The sequence below is a fragment of the Embiotoca jacksoni genome, unplaced genomic scaffold (assembly GCF_022577435.1).
Source record: "Embiotoca jacksoni isolate LCO1_2020_lvr unplaced genomic scaffold, fEmbJac1.0.p SCAF_10, whole genome shotgun sequence".
Lineage (NCBI taxonomy): Eukaryota > Metazoa > Chordata > Actinopteri > Embiotocidae > Embiotoca > Embiotoca jacksoni.
Genome location: NW_027185230.1, coordinates 5,830,647 through 5,852,046, shown reverse-complemented (window position 1 = coordinate 5,852,046; position 21,400 = coordinate 5,830,647). Strand labels below are relative to the sequence as shown.

General features: G+C 41.7%; 3 protein-coding genes across 5 annotated transcripts; 1 reads left to right on the top strand and 2 right to left on the bottom strand.

Annotated features, from left to right (window-relative positions):
• Positions 1–1,087: 1,087 nt before the first annotated feature.
• LOC138206113 (sorting nexin-18-like) lies at positions 1,088–10,914 on the bottom strand. The gene is made up of 4 exons (XM_069162618.1): positions 9,565–10,914; positions 8,830–9,123; positions 7,298–7,680; positions 1,088–2,880 (listed from the first exon to the last, which is right to left on the bottom strand). The coding sequence occupies exons 1-4, from the start codon at positions 10,332–10,334 to the stop codon at positions 2,654–2,656; spliced, it is 1,674 nt and encodes a 557-aa protein (XP_069018719.1). The 5' UTR covers positions 10,335–10,914; the 3' UTR covers positions 1,088–2,653.
• A 1,227-nt stretch (positions 10,915–12,141) lies between these two features.
• On the top strand, positions 12,142–18,088 carry LOC138206098 (uncharacterized). 2 transcript variants are annotated; one of them, XM_069162598.1, is made up of 7 exons: positions 12,142–12,298; positions 13,739–13,801; positions 14,594–14,902; positions 15,754–16,246; positions 16,378–16,551; positions 16,846–17,037; positions 17,144–18,088. In XM_069162598.1, the coding sequence occupies exons 2-7, from the start codon at positions 13,799–13,801 to the stop codon at positions 17,449–17,451; spliced, it is 1,479 nt and encodes a 492-aa protein (XP_069018699.1). In that variant the 5' UTR covers positions 12,142–12,298; positions 13,739–13,798; the 3' UTR covers positions 17,452–18,088. The 2 variants fall into 2 exon arrangements, with proteins under 2 accessions (XP_069018699.1, XP_069018707.1); XM_069162606.1 differs by lacking the exon at positions 13,739–13,801.
• A 609-nt stretch (positions 18,089–18,697) lies between these two features.
• On the bottom strand, positions 18,698–21,027 carry inip (ints3 and nabp interacting protein). 2 transcript variants are annotated; one of them, XM_069159452.1, is made up of 4 exons: positions 20,460–21,027; positions 19,686–19,779; positions 19,424–19,511; positions 18,698–19,234 (listed from the first exon to the last, which is right to left on the bottom strand). In XM_069159452.1, exons 1-4 carry the CDS (start codon positions 20,482–20,484, stop codon positions 19,136–19,138), a joined length of 306 nt encoding a protein of 101 aa, XP_069015553.1. In that variant the 5' UTR covers positions 20,485–21,027; the 3' UTR covers positions 18,698–19,135. The 2 variants fall into 2 exon arrangements, with proteins under 2 accessions (XP_069015553.1, XP_069015545.1); XM_069159444.1 differs by lacking the exon at positions 20,460–21,027 and adding an exon at positions 20,252–20,453.
• Between the last annotated feature and the right edge of the window lie 373 nt (positions 21,028–21,400).

Genomic DNA, 21,400 nt, shown 5'->3' with positions numbered 1-21,400 from the left:
ATAATCCTCAATAAAATTTTTTCAAAGGAAGCATTCTAAGTAGATTCTCAATCTTGTCATTTATATAAAATCTGTCTTAAATCAAACTATTTTGCTGCATGTAAATGTTTAAAATTACCCCGTGACCAGCCACGTTTAAAATGTGATGGATCAGACGCAGCTTTAAAGAGCTGAACAGTAGAAGAGCCTTTCTTTTTGCAGAGAGGATTGAATAAATCTCAAAACCGTATTTATTAAATAACATGTAAGAATTTGCTGACTCAAAAAAATGAATGATAATCAATTGAAATGATTACTGAAATACATTAAAGAGGAAAACGGACACTGAGTGGAGGAGAACGAGGCAGGTTTAAATAATGAAGAGCCTGACATGGAAGTAACCTGATCTGCAGTCTGTGAGCTCTGGTGTCAGATATCAGGCACTGAACTGCTGCTGCTGCCTCCACAGGAAAAACAAGTGATAACACACTTTCTTTTGGGGAAAGTTTTGCACTGGCTCCACTCAGACTATAGATTTTATTATGCTGGCTGAATTTTACTGAAAATATGTTAGATTCTACAATGATCTAAGGATTTAGAAATGGTGGTGGATGTTTTCTCGTAAATAAATTATTTAAAAAAAAAAAAAAGATAAAATAATCATTATTTTGGAACTGATATTTCCTATAGAGGCAGAATTGTATTTGAATATCGGGGGAAATTGAGGGGTGTGGTGGTGTAGGGACGATCTGGGTTTTAAGTGACAGAACTGAATGTGTCATTCACTCAAATGGGATACGGGCGTCTCTCTGGTTTTGGTAAACTGTTGCAACTTCCATCCTTGCCTCCTCCAGTCCTTGTCCTTAGCCAAGAAACTAGAACCCCGAGTCCCTCCTCACTGCAGGCGTGCACCTTGCCACTGGTGTGTAAATGTGTGTGTAAAAACTGTAAAGTGCTTTGTAAACCTTTAAGGTAAAAAAAACAAGTGCACACTATAACTCAAATAGAAAATAACATATAAGTAAACATGAAAATGTGTCAAAAAACAAATTTAAAAACATGAAACTATTCAGGTGAAAATATAAATTATATTCTGGGAATAGTCAACAGTCAACAGATTCAGGTTTGAAGTAAATTCAACTTTCATTTATTTACTGAAAATCTGTCCCATCATGTTACATTAAAAGTGTTGAGAAACACTTCTGGTGAAGAACAACTGTTAAAAACAACAACCAGGATGGTGGTTTGACCCATTATAAACCTTGTAAAGTAAAATCCCAGAAGAGGAATGTGAAGTCACACCTGAAATGACCAACTAACAGCAGTAGATACTGTGAACCACTGTCATGCATTGAACTGTATATCCTTAGTTATCTATAGTCGACTGTTATTCCTACATTTTCAGAGCATATTGGTTATAGGCTATTTAACACATCTTAACTTTCCCTGTGGGTGCTCAGCCTGCAACCCTCTGCTGCTTAAATTCAAGGAGTTTCTCTGAGTGCAGCTTATTGAATTAGTACAGGATGTCTCCAGGTTTCCAGGTTGAAAGGATTTCCCTAGTCCAGAGAGAAAATACTGTGATCACAACCAACAGGTTTGGCAGCTTTTTTTGGGGGAACAGGTTAGCATACGGAGGAGCGCACCCATTAAAAGCTGCTAAATGTAGTATTGAATACTTTCATCCCAGATAGTATGAAAAAAGAAACTTTTTTACGAAGAAAAACCTTTGCCCTTAAATGCATTTCAAATATGCAAAAATTACATACAATCGCCACGATCTTGGTTCAGAGCCTCTATCATATGAAAGTGTCTGCACCCTGAGCCTGACCTCTGACCTCTCACCTGCCAGAGCAAAAAGACAGATGTCAACCTTTTAATAAAAAAACATCTGGAAGGGAAGAAAACTGTGGAACTGCTTCTCAAATACGCAGAGATGGTCAAAAACAAACTAAAATGGGAACAACACAGGGATTCAATTTATAACACAAGCATGACAGTATCTGAGTCGTGTGGTTAAACATAAGAAGAAGGTCAAATTTCAAGCTGTAAAGAAAATCGAACTACTAAACTGATTCAGGGGCTGTGCCATCAAAACAATACTGAGAAGGTCATTCAAGTAAAAACAAACACATACTGAAATAAAAATCATTAAATTCATTCAGTCCGGCTTTTGAAGATTCAAAACGTCCAGTTTAATTATTTAAGGGAGTTCCCTGTCATTGTTTCTGTTGGGTTAAACGTGCTTCCCTGATGGATGGCTTCCATAAAGTGGTGATGCAGTGGGTGGAGTCACGCGATCCTGGAACCGGGAATCAAACGGCCATATTGAGAGCAGCTGTTTTAAATATCTGCCTAAGTCCTGCTGAGTTGCAAGATGTGCCTGGAGCGTGAGCAAAATTCCGTTACCGGTACATTCATCAGAGCTGGTCAGATAATCCAAGAAGTTGTCATGTGGCCTGTATTTTTTTTAAATTTTTTTTAGAGTGGTTTATTTCCTCCAACGGTCGCACCAGGCGCAGGATCCATCACAAGTCTCCGAGGTTTTCTCTCTTAAAGGACAATAAGATGTTCTCCGTTACTGGAGGACAAACACATCAGTCACCCCTGTCTGACTCGCCCCGTGTCCTTGAGGCCTTTGTAGTCCAACCTCTCCCTTTATCTGCCTTCGGTCCTACTGGTTTTCGTCATATCTCTGCAGTGCGTCCTCCAGCTTGGCGGTGATCTTCTGGAAGAAGCCGATCTGCTGGAGTAGGTGGTGCTGCATCTGCGAGCGGAAGTCTCGTACACGTGTGCGGTGGAAGTGCTGGATTTCCGCCATCGTGGCGCAGGAAATGATGTTGCAGCGGTCGTGGAGGTCACCTTCCTGCTTCGGACAGTCTTTCACCTTGGTCAGCGCACCTGGTTAAAGATGGAGGACGGTGGGAGTTAGAGAGAGGGGAGAAGACAGAGAAAGTGCGCCAGGCATATTTCTGCACTCATGATATTCTTGATGATATGACAAAATACGGAAAAATATTTCCACATCGAGTTCCATAACAGTTTGCCTTCGAATATTCAGTAAAAAAAAACACACAAAAAAACATAGGACATGGTTTGTTACCGTGGTTAGTTTGCTTATTGTTGCTATGCTTAGGTTACGCACTTTATATATGTCATACACTCCATATCGGTATGACATCACTTTGTCAACAAGTTGGAATATTTCCATTATCACGGTATTTTTTTTTATCATGTTAAAAATTGTCCAGATATTGCAAACGGTACGATATGGCACACTTCTAAAGAAAAATACCAAAATCAAAGGAAAATCAAAGGAAAATACTAAAACTCCAGCCCTGAAAAATTACTTATTTGTCTATATAAAAGCCAGACGACGGTTATCTTAGCTCAACACAAAAAAAGGAAAAAAAAAAAACTCAGCTTGACACTCATAATTGAAGTTTTTGTACAGTGGCTGAACTATTTCATTAGTGAACTTTTTAGAAGTGCTATCATGAGATTTGAGATCTTTAAAGAGCAGCCATTTCCCTTTTCTTCTAGGTTTCTAGGTCTTCGAAGCTGAACTTAAGGCCTTCTGGCTTTAGCCTATTTAACAGCTGACCTAACTCATGACGAATAAAAACCGAAGTATATTTCTTAAGCGTGTCAAACTCTTTCATGAATCAACATCACAAGCTGAAGATAAGAGGATAGCTATGAGAAGCTAAAAGAGAGCGAACATTTTGAAAAGATGATATTTAAACTGTGTGTAGCAGAATCATGTGGGGAAGAAAGAGAAGACATTTTGACTTGTCAAAGTCAGAAAAGCACAGGTGTTACTAATGACATAAATATCAACTAAATACAATTAGCAGTCATTTTTTATTTTCCATTTTCCATTTCGTACGCCCGTGCTTCTCCGTTTGCGTGTCTAAATGTCAAGCGCTGATTTGATAAGTGCTGCTCTTGTTTCTCATTTGTTTTACCATGTGGACAGCAGAGTGCAGAAAGATAGATTGAAGAAACCCTCAATGGGACGACCTTTGGTCAGTTACAAAAACTAGCACGGTAACATTGGCCAGCCTGGATGTGACGACAGGACTTTGGTTCTCTACAAAGGGAAGAGAAAGTCAATGTCTGGCATTTATTTTTTATGTTTAAACCACACCAATAAAATAAAATAAGCCAACTGTACAAATGGCAGTTAATGCGATTTTGAAGGAGCCAGACAAAATTCCATGAGGCCAATCATGACATTTCCTTTCATACTGCACAAATGAGCTACTCATTGCCTACTTTTTCCAGGTTTCCCAAAAGTTACCCAACGCCCAGTCATGACTCAGTATGTTTGGTGTGACAAAAAATTTTTTTGGGGGGAAGTGGTGCAGTTTCAAAAGACCTGACTGATGAAGAGGAACTCAGGCTTGAGCACTAACATGACAGCATGTGGAGGGAATGATGAGCAAACTGGCTGGAGGCCGGCTGGAGTTCTCCAAACTAATCTCTCTTTCTGGATCTTTCACTCTCTCACAAAAAGAAACACACATCATACCTGCAAACCAACAAAATGAACTTGGACTTTGGTTTTCTCGCTGCCAAGGCGATTACAGAGCTGTAATCTGAGATACTGCTGTGGTGGTGGGAATTCTTCCACAGCTTCCTAACCGCCTCCACGCACACGCGCACCTCCCCTCTTGTTCCTTCAACCAGGAGGGAGGAGGAAAAGAGGGGGAAGAAAAAGCGGAGGAGGGGAACCTAATCCTGAGACCGCTCCATTTTGCATTCCTGCAGTCCCAGGGCAACACAGGACAAGAGGCCCAGGAATCTCTGCTCATTCAAATCAGATGTAGCCTTTGGACCTCACAGACAGAACAAGCAGAGACGGCCGATACTGTACAGCGACATCTAGGTCAACGGAGCAGTCCATCAGAAGTGCCCGGGACCTTTTAATGTACTGCTAGTTTACCAATTCTTCTCGGTCAGTTGTTACTGTAGAAACTGTTCAGCACTATATGACATGGACAGATAGTTAATGCAGGTCGATGTCTTTGAAAGCGTAAAACCTACGGAATCTAGTTTTCTTCAGTCTGTTGAGTCAACCGGTGTGATCCAATAGTTTATTTTTCCCAAATCTTCATCGAATCAACGGTTATGGAAACTGGGACCAAACCAGACATCTTTTATTAACGGCAGTTACTTTACAACCATGACAGCAGTGCTGACTTTGCATTATGGCAATGAGTTCATGGGTGTTACTCAGCAGTCAGTTAAAAAAAAGAAAAACCCACCGTTTCCTATGACAGCAGCAAAAAATTACTGAGTTTAGTAACGCAGTGTTACTCCAGTCTGTAGAGCTGCAATGACTGATTGACAGACAATTAATCACCAGCTTTTTTGATAGTCCATTATTCACTTTGACCTTATTTTTTTAATGAGGAAATGCTAAAATTCTCTGATTCCAGCTTCGTAGATCGTGAAACTAATCAATAACTGCGGCCCTACTAGACATGTAGGGTCAATTTCACGACGTTTGTGTTAAGGACTGCCTTTGCATATTCATAACTTTGTTTCGCACTCATTTTACAACTTAAGTCAGATAAGTTACACTATGTTTCTGGTCTTTTTGGTTTATTTTATTGCTTATTGCTTGAAAGATTTAAATTAAATTTGCTGGAAAATTAAACCACTGACCAAACAATAAATTATTTACTTTTTGTGTGGATCAAATCATCTTAAAGTTTGAATCTACTGGATTAAATACTGTTCTCCTTTTCCACCATGAAACAACCTACTGTAGAAATGTTTGTTTTCTCATGAAGATATACAAGCACAGGTTTCCAGGAACTAAACCACGCTGATAGAAAAATACGAGTGCTTATTGTGGGCGATTCTTTGAAATGTCCAAATGACCTGGACGTGTGTTTATTCTGGGCCTGCTTTGATGGTAATGATGAGCGATGCATTGTTTTAGTTAAAGGTTACAGCTAGTTTGGTAAAGGTTTGGCTAAGACAGTTTCATACTGTTTAATTAAAAACAAATGTCCCCTGCCCGGTTTAGACACTACAGTCTTTTAGTTTTTGTAAGTGGTCCTATTTCATAGAAAACACCACATCATGCTGATGTAACATTTACATATGAGCAAAGCTAAGAAATCAATTAAAACTTAATCTCATTACCTAAAGCTTAAAAAAAACGAGATGGAAAATGAGGGAAATGTACAACATTGTTGAGGGTTTGTGCTCTTTGTGGGACACAAAACAACGTGTTTTTTTTGTTGGTTTTTTTTGTCAATTGGAAAGGAGGTGAAGTCCTGTCAGTCACTGCGTCTATTGCAATTCAGGCCCTCTCCACAGTTTGGAGCTGTGATTGTATCAAGAGAACAGAGCTCAGCGGACTATAGAAACAGTGCCTCTAGGTTTGGCAAATGCCTGGACTTTGCGTGCCAGAAGAAACTCCCTCCTCCCAACCTGCAGGGAACTAACAAGCTAACTCCTCAGAAAATCCTTTGTAAATGTGTGTGTGTGTGTGTGTGTGTGTGTGTGTGTGTGTGTGTGTGTGTGTGTGTGTGTGTGTGTGTGTGTGTGTGTGTGTGTGTGTCTGTGTGTTTTCATGTGAGCTAGTACAGGCCCTCTCAGTATACCCGGCGCGTTACAATGGACCAAGGGTTTCAGTTTTCGACCCAGATTGACAAAGCAACTCAGTAAATGAAAACAGATGTTACCCTTGGTTAGGAAACAGTCAGAATCTTGGTCTCTGTGTATTATCCTCCTTTGTATTGGCATGATTAAAAGATAGGAAGGCGACAGGCTGGATGGCTTTTAGAAACATCATAAAAAATATTTCGAATCCAAGTTAAACTCAATCAATGTTTGTCTCTTGCTTCACACAAATTTACCCCGCAGCACGGAAGTTGAGAGAACTTCATGTCTTGTTGCACCACTTGAACCACCTTAACCTCCCAGCAAACGAGTGTGCTGTGCCCAGTCTACATCTGTTTCCCTTCTCGCAAGCATACTGGAGGTTTAATGCATTTTTTTGTCAGTATGTAACTCCTTTAGCGTTCCTCTTTCTTTGCTCACCACAACGCTGAACAATTTTTTTTCAGCAAGTCTGTTAACAAGTTCAGACTGATAAAAGCCTATTTACTGTATGTCATATATGGTTGAAATGGACTTATTAGTAAGTGTATGTATGTATATGTGCTCACTTTATTTTACAAACACTCGAGTTGTGCATTTGGATCCCACATGAACACGCGCGCACGCACACACACACACACACACACACACACACACACACGCACACACACACACACACACACACACACTTCCCTACCTTTCTGCACATGGATTATGTCAGGGTAATTGGCCAGATGTCCTCTGTAGAGGTCCAGCAGGTCAGAAATGGGGTCCAGGTCCTGGCGCGGCTGCTCGGCAAAATACTCTCCAATCGCCTCGTAGGCATCGCCGGTGTAGGAGATGGCTTTGTTCAGGCCCACTGAGTAGGCCTGCTGGTCCAGCTCGAACGACTGTGCCAGGAGTTTGAAGGACTGTCCGACCTTCTGGTACTCCTTCTTGAACCCCGCAATCTGCTTGCGGGCAAAATCGTTGATGGTGGTGTTCACGACCACAATGTTCTCGTCCATCCGCTTGGTGAACGTCTTGAATCCTTCGATCTTGCTCTCGACTTCCTGAAGGTCCAGAGGGACGGCGGGTGTGCTGACGGAGACAAGACAGGAAAAATCATTTTTGACCTCGAGGCTTTCATTTGAAATTCCATCCATTGAAGAATTACACCATCTTTATTGCGCAAACATGTGAGAACAGATTATCCCTCTGTTCTTCTTATCTCCCCATCCACTGTCAGGCATTCTTTAAAACAAGAGCCTTCAGTTACGGCGCTTTGAAGTTTATAGTGTACCCTCTTTCCCTCAGCACACCACATCTTGTACTTCTACTTAAGTGAGTGATTGTCCACATTTCCTAAAATGCTTTGTGCAACCTCCAGAGAATGAGCTAGAACTGAATACCTTCAGTGTAAACATATAATGTTGTTGGCACTCGAGCCACAAGAGTGTTTTTTGAGTTAAGCACAGCAAAGCTAATAAAAAAAAATCAGTGACCTCGGTTGCAGCAGCATTACATTCCAGTCTATTTCCTGCTCCTACCAGTGTAGAAGTTGGTCTCTCTGCCTCTTCGACAATAGATTTATCCTTGTGTGACTCGTAAATGCTGGTAGAAATTGGTCTGAAAGAAGCTCTGGAACTTCAAACGCCTTATATCAGCTTCTTAGTGTTTTAGACCACTGAACCACTGCTGCAACTCGACTGGTGCTGCTGGAAATATCAGGATGTGATGTCATCCTGGTATTTCATACATATAAACAGCAGTAACTCATATAAATGAGTAAATCTTACAGTCTGTGGAAGCCGTGCAGGAAAAAAAGAAAAGCTTTGTTCATAGAATTTTTTTTCCGTGGGCGACTCTTTACATCCAAGCAACAAGTGAGAGGCTTTTCAGTGTCTGCTCAGTACTCTTAACTTGTAATAAAAACAGAGACAGTCCCCCTCGAAAAAAAACTACACCATCGGTCTTCTGTGCAAAAGGGCCTGTTACAAACCTTAGTTACATTTCAATGTTATGCAACTTCTGGGTCGTTTGTATCAATTCATGTTCATCACTGCATTCATATTCATGCAGTGGATTTGGGTCTGGTAATACCAGGCTAAACCAGGGGCGCTAATTTAGAAAACACTGTCACGGGTTGTGTTTGAGGGTAACAGACCTGTACGGTCGCAGGACTTGTAAAAACATAGTAATCCAGGATTCAAACTCACAACCTCCGCCGTCACTAACCCAGTCTCCTACCTGATTGTGAGGAAGAAATTGGCCCCGACCAGCTCGTCCCTCTCCGCCTTCCTCTTGCCCTGTTTCCAGCCTTTCTCATCTGCCCCACATGTCAGGAAATGCTGGAAAACGTCACAGCGCGCCAGTACAGGGTGGCTGGTCATGTGGTTCATCCACCAGATCAGACCCTTCCTCCTCTTGGAGATGAAGTCTTCCTCAAAGCGGCCCGTGGCCTGTTTCTCCGGCAAGTGGGGCACCGAGATGACCGGGAAACGCTCTACAAGCCGAGCGTAGAGCCAGTCGAAATGTTTATACCTGCAGGGAAGAAGGTGGACGGGATAGGCAGGAGGAGCCATTGAGACGATTTGGGTGGATGAGAAAAGAGCTTGATTAAATGAGGGATAAAAGTAAATGGCAAAAGGAGTGAAACAGGAGTGTGGGGGGGGGGGGGGGGGGGGAGATAGGAGGAGGGGAAGTGTAAGAACAGAAGAGTAGGATTAAAATGTAGTTGAAGTGACAGACCTACTGACAAGGAAACAATGTGAAGGGTTGAGGGGGAACTTCAGAAAGGAAAGAGGGGGGAGGGAGTCCAGTTGGCAAATGTCCACAGCTCTGTTTTTGCCATTATGCAGGGACAATTGCGGCCACAGGAAAAGCCACAGAAACATTTATTTTAAGAACATGGGGGGCCTCGGGAAACCTGTGGAGAACTAAAGGTGAGAGGATAAGAAAGAGGAGGAGGGAGACAGCCCGTACCTGCGGTTGACTTGTACATTGGTGTGCGTCGGAGTGAGGCCGTAGGACATGTAGCTCTTCATGCCTTTGAACTTGGTCTGCTTGGTGGGGTCGTCGATGGTGCACGTGAACGGGTAAGGGTCCTCCTGCCACTCCGGCCCATGCGTTCCCATCACCACGCAGATCCTGTCACCGTCTTTCACAAAAGCTGAGGCCTCCCCGAGCAGGAACGCCTCCCCTCCGGACTTAACGAAGGTGGAGAACCTGTTGAGGTTCCTCCCGACCGTGGCCGAGCTCTTGGCCTGCTGCTGATGCTGCGGCGCACCGCCACGCCCCGGCAGCGAGGTGGTGACCGGGTACAAGGGTGGAGTGCTGCCCAGACCCTGAGGTGCATCCACCGCAGGAGAGCCGTCATCCCAGTCGTCATCCCAGTCGTCATCGCTGCCCTGGCTGGTGTGGAAGCTGCCTCCGCCGCTTCCAACGCTGCCAGCTCCGAATCCCCTCGGAGACCGGGAGTCGGAGGACGGGTAGGAGGCCTGGGGCGTCGGGGTCTGGGCTTTGACTTTAGGCGAGGATAAGCCGTTGTTGTTGACGCTGGAGGTGATATGGTCCCTGATGATCTCAACATAGGAGGCAGGGAAGAGGCCAGCCTCCCCCTTGCTGTTCTCCCCCTCCAGCCAGCCATCCAGCTCCTCCTCACTGAACAGGGTCACCAGCTCGCTCTCTGTTATGGAGATCTCCCCTGGGTTTTCAGAGTGGAAATCATACAACACCCTAGCCTTCAACGCCATACTTTTTTTTTTTTTTTTTACTATTTCTAATACTACTTGTGTGTCTTACTAGTTCTGCGTCCTGTTTTTCACTGCAAGTTTCCTCAAGAATAACTTCAGTCCCGGGAACAAACCTTCAGATCTCTCTGGAACTCAAATTGAATTCAGATTGCAGCAGCAGCAGCAGCAGCAGCAGCGACAATATGTCTGCTTTTCCACTTTTTGTTTGTTTTTTCTTGATCAAACAAGCTTGTGTCCGAGATCCACGCGTAAAACAAGAAGAGGAACCCAGTCTCGTACCCGACACCCACCTCCTCTCTCTCTCTCTCCGCTCCTCTCCTCGGGTTTCAAATAACATTTGTTTCCATGCAAAACTTCATCCAAATCGGACAAAAGCTGTCTTGCCCACCCAAGCAAAGATATCAGTTCAAGTTTAAAGATGACAAAACTTAGTCGCGTCGCTGTTTCATTCCTCCAGATAAAAGCCGGGGGGAAAAGTCCTTTCTTTTTTTTTTCTTCTTCTTCTACTTCTTTCTTTCCCCCCCCCCTTCTCCGTCCCGAGATGCTTGTGAGCTAAAGGCAAGCAGTCTTAACACGTAAGTAGAGTGCAGGCTGGCTGAGCGCAGGGCAGGGCGGAGCCACGAGCAAGTTCAGTCGAGTCACTTGAATGCATACATGGAAAGACGCATAAACTCACCGAGTATGTTTTGTGTGACTTAATGACTCATTCTCCTTTTCTTTTTTTTTAAACAAACTTGATTGCATGACTCACCGGTAAAAGTAGAACAACACAAATGGAAATATACATACAAAACGCAAACTCATAAATTACAAAAAATGTATGTGTTGGGGCTAAATAAAAAAATATAAATAGTAAAAAAAAAACAACGATAAAAAAAAAAAAAGTCAAAAAAGTATAGCCTTTATACTAAGGGTATTTAGAGGGTTGTTGTGTTGTTGTTGTTTTTAGTGTTGAATATAGTTTGTAGATATATTGTAATATTTCCTTTCTAAAAAAAAATAATAATTCTGCTATAAAATCTATTTTTGTGAATATGAAATTGTACTAAGATAAAATATTTATGATGTAATACTGCTTTTGTTATGGCCTGAAGACATCACAAAAACCAAACAGTAAGATTTACTGCATCATTTTGGAACACGCCATCCACTGGATAGTATTTGAACACGCCTAAAACTAATTGGGCCTGTAAGAAATAGTATTTACAAATTATCTTCAATGAGCTTTGAAATATATGTAAGCAGTAAACGTTAATTAGGGGTTTTATATAGATTCATAGTGCTTGTATTGTTTATGTGACAAAGTTATAAAGTCTTAAAGTCTTCTTTCAGTCAATGATAAGTCAATTGACCTGAATCAGACCCAAATTATTCAAAGCAAGAATATATACAAAACATATGGTGGGCCAGGGCCTTTAATTATGGATTTTTGCAGCTTTAATTAGTATATGGTAACGAATGAATTTCATTATTTATTTACTAACCCCTAATTATAGGAATCACTTTAACATATACAACATAGGCTATATAATCAAAATTATATATTATATTATATTATATTATATTATATTATATTATATTATATTATATTATATTATATTATATTATATTATATTATATTATATTATAATGCGTTTCAATATTTGGCCACGAGAGGCCAGTGTTACACTAGCCAGTGACAGCAAACGACACTTCCTCCTCCTGTCCAGCTGCAGGCAGTAAACTCACTTTCACGTCGGATTCTGGTGACGTTAAACCTTCCAGACAAAGAATGTGACAATTAAACAACTGCTGGAGTGGTGTACACACGACATGGTAGTCATGATCACACATTACGAGAGTTACAACGCGGTTATTTTGCACTTGTTGTGTTTGAAGCGGCCGAGCTGTGCGGAATAAATGAGGACGTTGAGATGATATGAAGCCAGCTGAGCTGAGAGGCTTTTAATTTGAAATTAAATGAGGTATTTATGAGGCTTGTTTATGGGCTGAGAGGCTTTGTTCTCGTGCATGATTCAATCAGGAATTGTCTTTGGACAGGTATGAGTGACAGATTGAGAAAATGTAGGATTTTAGCCGGTTTTAATAAAGAAAATGAACATGGTATGATAATAACATGATGATTTAAGGTGTAACATGTTTATGTTTTTAATATGAATTTAAATAAGTCCATTTCGTTCTCTGTATACACATCACATATAGACACAGGCCTGTTGTATGTGACTAACTAACAAAGGCTATAGATTGTTTTTTTAAATACATGTTTAAATATTTTCCATCATTAATCAGTGACTTTGATCTACACCCTACAGTCAACGTTCTAAACTGATTAAAAGGAATTCAGTATTGACAAAAGCTGTAATTTGAAACTGTTCATAATGAAATATGTTCATAGAAAGAGCAACAAGTATTTATCTAGGGCCAAAAAAAAGAGGGAAAAACTGACTCCAAAATATTTTGATTATCAGCTTCAATGAAAATGTTATAATAATAATAATAATAATAATAATAACTTTATTTATATAGCACCTTCAAACACAGAGTTTACAAAGTGCTCTACAGAGACGCAAAGCATAGTCAAATATAACGTCAATACCGGTAAACATTTAGGAAAACAGGAGGCAAAAAAAAAAAGACCATACCATTAAGGTAATGAATACAACAAAACCAAACAAATAACCAAAACGAGCAAATGGAATAGAAAACAAACAAATAAATAAATGAATAAAATAAACAAACAAAAACAGGGGAACAAAAGAACTGCATAAAAGGACGACATCACTTAAAAAGCAATTCTATAAAAATGGGTTTTAAGAAATGATTTAAAAGAAGTTAATGATTCTGCAAGCCTTATCTCCTCAGGTAGGTCGTTCCAAAGTCGAGGGGCCCTGATGGCAAAAGCATGGTCACCCTTTGATTTAAGTCTGGACTTTGGAACGGCCAGAAGGGCCCCACCGGAGGATCTAAGGCTGCGAGTTGGCTCATATGGGGCTAACGTTTCAATAATGTAGCTCGGGGCCAGACCCAGGCGGGCCTTAAAAGTGATCAACAAAATCTTAAGAATCTATTCTAAAACCAACCGGGAGTCAGTGGAGAGAGGCCAGAGCTGGAGAGAGGCCAGAGCTGGAGTAATGTGATGTCATCTGTTAAAACCAGTAAGAAGCCGAGCTGCTGCATTCTGGACTAGTTGGAGGCGGGAGATACATTTTTGGTTTATGCCGGAAAGGAGGGAGTTGCAGTAGTCGAGTCGAGAGAAAATGAGTGCATGAATGACTTTTTCCAGGTCAGAGTGTGACAGTATGGGTTTGATTCTGGAGATGGTTCTTAATTGAAGGAAGCAGGACTAGACCATTTTTTTGATCTGTGTTTCAAAGCTTAACTGAGAGTCAAACATTCCTCCCAAGTTTCTGGCAACAGGTTTAAAATAAGCAGACGGGACCAAGTTGACCAAGTTATGTCCATTTATGGTAAGCTAATTATGCATTCATACCATAATGAAAAATGTCTAAAACCCAACAAATTCAATTGCATATGAACATGGTAAATAAACATAAATAAAAAAACAACCCCGGCTTGTACTCAAAATTAAAAAAAACTGAGTACTTCTTATACATTTCAGTCTATTTCCATTTGTTATTATTTCTGTTACATAACTGCAACATTGTCATAATTGTTGCATATTGTAGAAAAAGTGGACGAATGGCCTGTGTGGAGGTCTTCGCCCTGTGAGTGCCCCTCTGTTAGTGATTAAATTTGGCTTTGTTCAATCCTGATGACAAGTAGTGGAAGTATCGGTGGCTTGTAAAGAAGTGGTGTCTGTATAGGAGAAAAAATATTTTCTAAATTGTGGTTCTATCCTAAAGGAGGCATTTGGAGTTTAATCCCTTCTCAGGACTGGGTCCATTCAAGTTCAGGTCCAAGATTGAGAGTAAGGACAGCAAATCAAGATGGACAAACAGCCCAATATGTTTATTTTTTATAACTGATTATGAAAAAGTTAATGTAGGATGGGTAGAGGCAACACACTGAATGTGTACATTTTCAATAGTTTCTGTGCGAAAACAAGGTGAAGCAGCTGGAGGGAACAGCTGCAAAATGCAAATGGTGTTAGTAACATATACAAAACAGACACTTGTAGGCATCAGAACAGGAAATCTTGATGTGGTGAATCAAGTTTTTTTTTGAAGCCTTAACAATTGCCATACACTTCACTAACAATGTCTGTGCTGCCAACACGTTGTTCTTCCTCTCTTCTTTAGATTTCCATCATGTCTAGCCCGCTTCAGACCACCTCTGACAGTCTTTGTAAACTCGTCCGCTGGGCTCACAGCCACGGCACCATCTGCAACCTCATCCCCAGCCTGCAGCACATCACCCGGGGTTCCTACGGCAATGTGCTGACACCAGACTCAGGTCCCCACGGCGGCAGCGTCCCGGTCGCTGCGTGGGGCTGCGGCGCCGGACACGCCTACCACTGGCCCATCAGTGACCGCAGCAACAGCTACGGAGGCTCACCGAATACCAGCCAGGACCAGGAGAGGTTTGTTGGAGGACGTCAGTCCAATAAGGTAAGGTCGAGATGTGAGATTGATCTCAAATATTCAGATGGCATCACCTAGCTCATACCATTGCAGCCACAAATTTTATATTTTTATTGGATTTTGGGATTCTGAAACTACAAAAAATACACCAGTTGTACCCTGTTCACAGGAGTGCAGTGGCATTTTTTACGATACCGTAGCACGTTTCTAAGGCTGTCAAATCACTGTTCCTCCGGTGGCACATTTATAAACAACAATAATGTATATTTCCATCACTTTAAGTTAGTAAAGGGAACAATGTAAACCTGTAATTTTCAACAGTTTCCACTCATCTGAAGGCCTGATTTCAACCACAACAGGTTTCTACAAATGTTTCACAATAAAAGCCTTGTCAAGAAATGGGTTACTGTCTATTGAATTGCTAGAGGACTTTTAATTTGAAACAGATACAGGAAGTGTTGAGCTTTTATTAACAGCGTAATAAATGTAGTAACTTTAACAGGGTAAACGGGAGCAGATCAATCCAACTGTGGGCATTTTATTTCTTCACTTGAGGAAAACAGTGACGCTACACCATACCTCTACGTCTTGTAACAGTTTATGATGTATTCCGTCTTCAAATGCAGATGTTGAAGGAGGGAATCCATGAAAATGGATATCACCCACGAAGGTTTTTCACAGATTTCACAGGCTCAGTAGTCCCCCCGACACCAATCAAGCTGAACTAAAATTGGTGTCGTGTCCCTTTAAAATCCAAACTTAAGCATTTACACTGATTTTGTACGTTATGTTAGTTCAAGCCTGTGATGAACCAGCGATACATATTAGACATTGAGATTCAGTTATAACTTTAACTCCTCATCTGTTCTCTCTTTTAGACAGCAACAAGGATGTCATGTGACTTCTCCTGTAGCGAACCAGCATCGGACGGGGAGGAGTTCAGCAGCCGCGTGTTTGACATCGCTGCATGTGATTCGTCAGCCACAGACGAGGATGGCGAATATGACCCCCGCCCATCCAGGAAAAGAGGCGGGGCGCTAAGAGGAGCCGTTACAGGAAAGAAGGTCAAGCAGGAGGCTGAGGATTGTGACATCTTTTCTGACATGGTTGGCACAGGACTAGCAGAAACAAGTGCTGCCAGTCTTTCACGGACTTGTCAGGCACCAAGCACAGACTCTCAAATCACATGCAAAATGTCGTCCAACAAGCCCCTCCCACCCTGCCCTCCGCCTCAGCATGGACAACGTCTGGGATGTGAGGGATTAGTGGACACAGAGATGGAGCTGCTGGGAGGAGGCACCTGCGCCACAGGGACCACGGAGCAGGCCGAAGGATGCAGCTCCGCCACAGAGACTACAGAGAAGACTGCAGGTAGGATAGGATGTTGAGTTGCATCAGTGGGAATAAAACTTGAAAATATGATAAGAAAACAGTTTCTGTCTGACTTTTGGGTTGCTTACTGCTGTCGTTGACAATTTATGTTTCTGTGTGTGAAACTGAAGGCGACCAGAGTGAATTGGAGAAGCTGCGAGTTTTACTATTTACCGAACGCAACCGTAACCAGCAGATGACAGAGCTGATCTCCAGCCTGAAGCAGGACAAAGAGCTGCTGCAACATGAACTCACCAAGAAAGCTGAACTCATCTATGACTTCCTGCAGGACAAACTGCGGCCAGGTAGACGAATGAGTTAATACGTTGTTTGTACCCTTACAAAGTTATTGCGATGCTGAAAGTGCATTGTAGTGCTTTTGAAATAATATTATCAGCTTGTCAGTACTTTGAAATAAAATTCATTTATTGTATATTTAATGCAAAATGCTTGAAAAAAAAAAGATAGAAAAGAAATTAAAAATAATACTCCATTACTACAAAGTATAATCCTGTTTCTTGCTACACTGCATTAAAGTTTGTTGGTATTGTTAAGTCTTCACGGAGTTCAGTCCTCATTTTTCTCTCTTCACTTCCCAGAGAAGAGGTGGCCTCGCAGCTCTAATCAGGTGGAACCGGGAAGTTCACACATGACCTCTTCTGAACACGTGGCCGGGTTTGATTCGCCGACACTGTTTGTCTCATTCGAGGAGATGGAGCTTCCCCCTCTGGAGCCCCACCGCACCCTGAAGAGCAAGAGGAGCCGGGACGGAGAAAACACCAGAGTCAGGAGTAAGGACATAACACAACACACCATGCTGATAGAAGTGCCATACTGTGTGTGTTAGAAACGATAGTGAAATGGAGTGACGGTTGCTCCTGTTCCTCTCCTCTCAAGTGAAAAACGTGGTGGGTGTGATTGCCCGCTACATGGCCGCCCTGCAGGAGTTCCGCCGCAGCGTCTCCATGAAGGTGGCCTTCGATCGGGTCGGCGTGGACCGCAACACGATCTCCCGTACAGCAGCCATAGCCGAGCTCAGTCTGGCCGCCCCTGAGGTGTTTCACGCATTGGCACCGTGGGACGAGAAGGAGGAGACGCTGGCGCATTACGCCCACCGCTGCCGACAGGCGATGGACGACACCATCAAGGCCAAGATCAAAACGATGAAGGCTAAAGGAGAACTGCTGCCCATTGTGTCAAAGTGACTTGCTGACTCCTTGTGACTGAATCAGAGGCCTTCAAAACCCCTGCTCACTTCCTGAATGAAAAAGAAATCAAAACACAAAACGTCATGTCGAAGAAAGAGCCCGTACTTCTGATCATACAATGTGGTAGCGCCTCTGCTACCAAGGATGTAGAAAAAGGTCTTTTTGCCTCCCATCCAATGGATTTCTCGTATGGTTGTGAAACATCGGAACAAAACTGAGACCAGAACTGATGTGTTACACTGCAGTCAAGTCTGCTCAGAGTTCATTATGATGAAGTTCCAACTCCGTGAATTTCAACAGCATCAGTATGAAGCTGTGAATCTGTGGTGGCCACTCAAACCTCTGTATACTAAATAAGTGTTTCCAGTGCATAGTCTGATCAGTGAACATTTTTTTATGCATGGTAATATACAGTACTTCTGTGGTTTGAGCCACTGATCGCTGTTTTACAAATAAAGCACTAAAAACAAGGTGTATAATGAAGTCAAGAAAGTCATATATCATTTTAGAAAGGAAAACAGCCAATCGGCATGCTTGTCTTAATCTGGCAACATACACCTGGATGAAGGAGTATTAAAGTCCAACTCCTGGCAAATCCTGAAAAAACTAATCTCAACATGTCAAAATGACATATGAAGACAACCCCCCCCCCCCCCCCCCCCCCCCAAAAAAAAAAGGCTCTACACTTTTCCCTATATTCAGTAAGCTCAGATGTATGAACATGCAATGGTCCCCGCCTGTATGTTCAGCTACTCCCCTGCTGCTCACTGATACGTTAAGCTCCACCCCTGCAAATGGGCAGGATTGGTTCCTCAGGTTTGGGACATATAAAACCCAGACTGTCTGTATCTGTGCTTTTGAGACCTTCAGACCGTCACTGCGGTTCCAAAACATGAATGCTCAGCCATGTTGTTGAATGCTTATTATGCTCATGATATATATATAAAAAAAAACACTACATAGACTTACTGACAAGGTTAAAAACATAATTCACAAACTACATTCACTGGATAGTCTTTGAAATGACCTCTGTCACCCTGGAAGAGCACCAGAGGGTGAACGGGACACCAAAAGTGCTCCTGTTAATATTCATTTTCAGTCTTTCTGATGGGTCCATTTATTCGTCTGTATTAGATCCAGTGTGTGTTAATTCATACTTAATGCAGAAATTTAAGGAAAACCTCAAGAAAAAACAAAGATTAGAATGAATTTAATTATTTTTTTTAATAAACACTGAAAACAGTTGAATGTAACACTTTTATTATCCAAAGATGAATACAAATCAATTACAAATGTAAAAAAACCTGAAAGGGTGTGCATTTTATGGAAAGCAGTGGGACTGCTACCGTGATAGAAACAGAGTGGGGAAGCCTTTACGGCACTCCTGCAGTTTGTCTTTAGCTCCTCGGCAACTTAACTGGATGTTTCATAGCTATCTGGAACCTTCTTCCGACTGTTTAGAAAACTTCCCTAAAATCAGCAGCCAGCTTGTCGGTCTGGAAAATGTAAAGGAGAAAAGACTCACAGTCCCCTGAGATCGTTTACAAGGTAACACACAACTGTCCCATTAATCAAGGACTTAAAAAGACAAAAGTGGGAGAGACTAAGGTTTCATGTGCACACATGTTCCACAACTTTTGTCTCACACTGGAGGGCAGCAAGAGGAGAGAGGGTGAAAAGGTCACGACTCAGGCTCCAGGCGAGGAAGAACGGGGAGGATGAGGTTCCCGAACGAGGAGTCCTGGGTGATGAAGAAGCCTGACGAATGTGTGTGTGCATGCTGCAAGAGGAGGCACAGTCAGGAAAAGATTTGTGTTCCTGTGGCCGTATGAGGACTTTTTACAGGTGTTATTCACACTTTAATATCATCTAAAAAAAAGAATACGTCATTTATTGTGCTGCTTGTTACTTTGTGAAAAGGCTGTGCAAATAGATATTAAGTCACACTCAAGGTGGTTTTGTGCCTCACCTGCAAGGCAGCTTTCTGCTGAGCAGCGATGTGTTGCTGCTCTGCATTGTCTCTAAACTCCTTCAGACTCGGTCTGGACAGTGAGATGCTGCAGGACAAGAGGGAGGAGAGAGATGAAGGACGAGAGACGGATGTTTATAACATGAGATTGGAAATGTTTTCACTTTTGCCTCCTGTGTTCTTATCAAAATAAAAACAAAAAAAACGTTTTGATATTGGCTAGAGAGGAACTGCCTTTCAGATTATGGTACAGCATCCGCACCTGGCTCCAGGAGTGTTCATGGACTGACTCTGTATCAGCCGCTTCCTCTCCTTCTCCAGTTCAGCCAGGATTGCTACCCGGGCCTTGTTCGGGACTGCATGGAGAGAAACGATGGTGGTCAAAAGCTGGGGTGAGGGACTGAACATTATTTATCACCTAGCATCTCTTAATTCATCTAATAATGGCCAACATTTTGAGAGAATGCTGGTGACTGTTTTAACTACTAAAAAACAAATGCTAATCTGTAGATGAACAGGTATAAAATTTGTACTACAGGGGTAAAATATATATTTATAATTGAATGCTTTACAGTGCAGTATATGTAGGATTAAAATACCACTTTGTTTTTATATCATATTTATTACAAGATTAACTAAAAAAAAAAAAAAAAGAAAATCCCGAAGATTTTAATCACTCATGTCGGGCTGTGCCTGACCCCAAATCTTGTCAGTCTGCCTCCATATGTTTCATTTATTAACTTTTTTATTTTTTTATTTTTCATATGGACTAATTAAAAATCCGCAGCACTCCTTTGCCTGCGGCCTCCAACGGATGATTTAACTCACCAACTTCTCTAAGATGGTAGGTTGAAAAGTTCATATAATGGAAAGCTTCAAGACAGTTTACATTTCCTCAAAGCGGTCCAGGAGAGCCGGAAAAGCTCAGGGGACCCGGGATTTGTAGCTACGCCCCTGGAGTCTGGAGCTGACACAGACCGACACGGACAAAGAACTTCATTATCAACATCGTTTGGGCCAAAGCAAAAATCATTACCTTGTCCCGGAGGATTAGTAGCCATGTGAGGGAAGGCAGCAAAAAAAAAAAAAAAAAGCAGGTCAAGACAACAAGCAGCCAGATGGATTATATTTCTGGTTTGAATTATGTGTTTCCTTCTCCGGGCTAATGTTGCAACACTGCTGGATGATAACGGACAAAGATTATTAAAAAAAAATAAAAATTAAAAAAAAAATCTGGTAAATCTGAGTTAAAGTTGAACAGAATAAGTTACACAGTGTTAGGTGAGGGCCACCTCTGTCGCAGCAGCTGGAAGTTTAAAATAACAATAAAACTATCTATGGTGAAGCGTGACGTCCGCCGTGTTTTGCTTCTTGAAGCGGTGTCTGTTAGATAGGACTTGACGAGACGAGGTCTCACTCTGATCCTATTTTTCGGTGATCGCGATTTTATGAATGACACACGAGTGGCGATCCAGAAGCAGAATGAGAGATACTACCTAAAAGTGAGCTCTTCAAACATCATAATAGGGTCACCATCTGGAGTCTGGATAACAAAAAAAAAAAAAAAAAAATGTACGCATTCAAAAATACAATATGCAACCTAAAATCTTAAATTTGCAGTATATGTTCAGTATATCCACACATTATTTATTCTGATTGCTAATAGCGCACATGTTACCCCTGAACTCATCAATAAATGTGTGCTGAACTTTTGGAGTAGTACTTTGACAAATAAATAGATATGTAAATACAAATCTTAACTTAAAAGCTAGTTCATGAGTTTCTTTAGCAGATGTAATTTGCTCAGTTGGCATGGAGGTACAGTAGTTTGACAAAAGTGACAGCGAGTGACAGAGACATCTTTTGACCATGAGATGGTTATGAGCTCTGGGAAATAATCTAGAAAGGACACCTTGAATTTGAAAAAAATAAATTAAAAAAATGCAAATAATTATTGACTTTTTATTTATAATTGTA

Bases quoted from the DNA above. Each gene is read 5' to 3' on its own strand.
- LOC138206098 (XM_069162598.1), top strand. The intron at 16,247-16,377 runs GTAGGATAGGAT...GTGAAACTGAAG, and splicing joins GACTACAGAGAAGACTGCAG to GCGACCAGAGTGAATTGGAG. The intron at 17,038-17,143 runs GTAAGGACATAA...TCTCCTCTCAAG, and splicing joins AGAAAACACCAGAGTCAGGA to TGAAAAACGTGGTGGGTGTG.
- inip (XM_069159444.1), bottom strand. From the start codon at position 20,285: ATGAACTTTTCAACCTACCATCTTAGAGAAGTTG. The intron at 19,512-19,685 runs GTGCGGATGCTG...CTTGTCCTGCAG, and splicing joins ATGAACACTCCTGGAGCCAG to CATCTCACTGTCCAGACCGA. The intron at 19,235-19,423 runs GTGAGGCACAAA...CTCCTCTTGCAG, and splicing joins AGCAGAAAGCTGCCTTGCAG to CATGCACACACACATTCGTC.
- LOC138206113 (XM_069162618.1), bottom strand. From the start codon at position 10,334: ATGGCGTTGAAGGCTAGGGTGTTGTATGATTTCCACTCTGAAAACCCA. The intron at 9,124-9,564 runs GTACGGGCTGTC...TCTTCCCTGCAG, and splicing joins AATGTACAAGTCAACCGCAG to GTATAAACATTTCGACTGGC. The intron at 2,881-7,297 runs GTAGGGAAGTGT...ATCTTTAACCAG, and splicing joins CATAATCCATGTGCAGAAAG to GTGCGCTGACCAAGGTGAAA.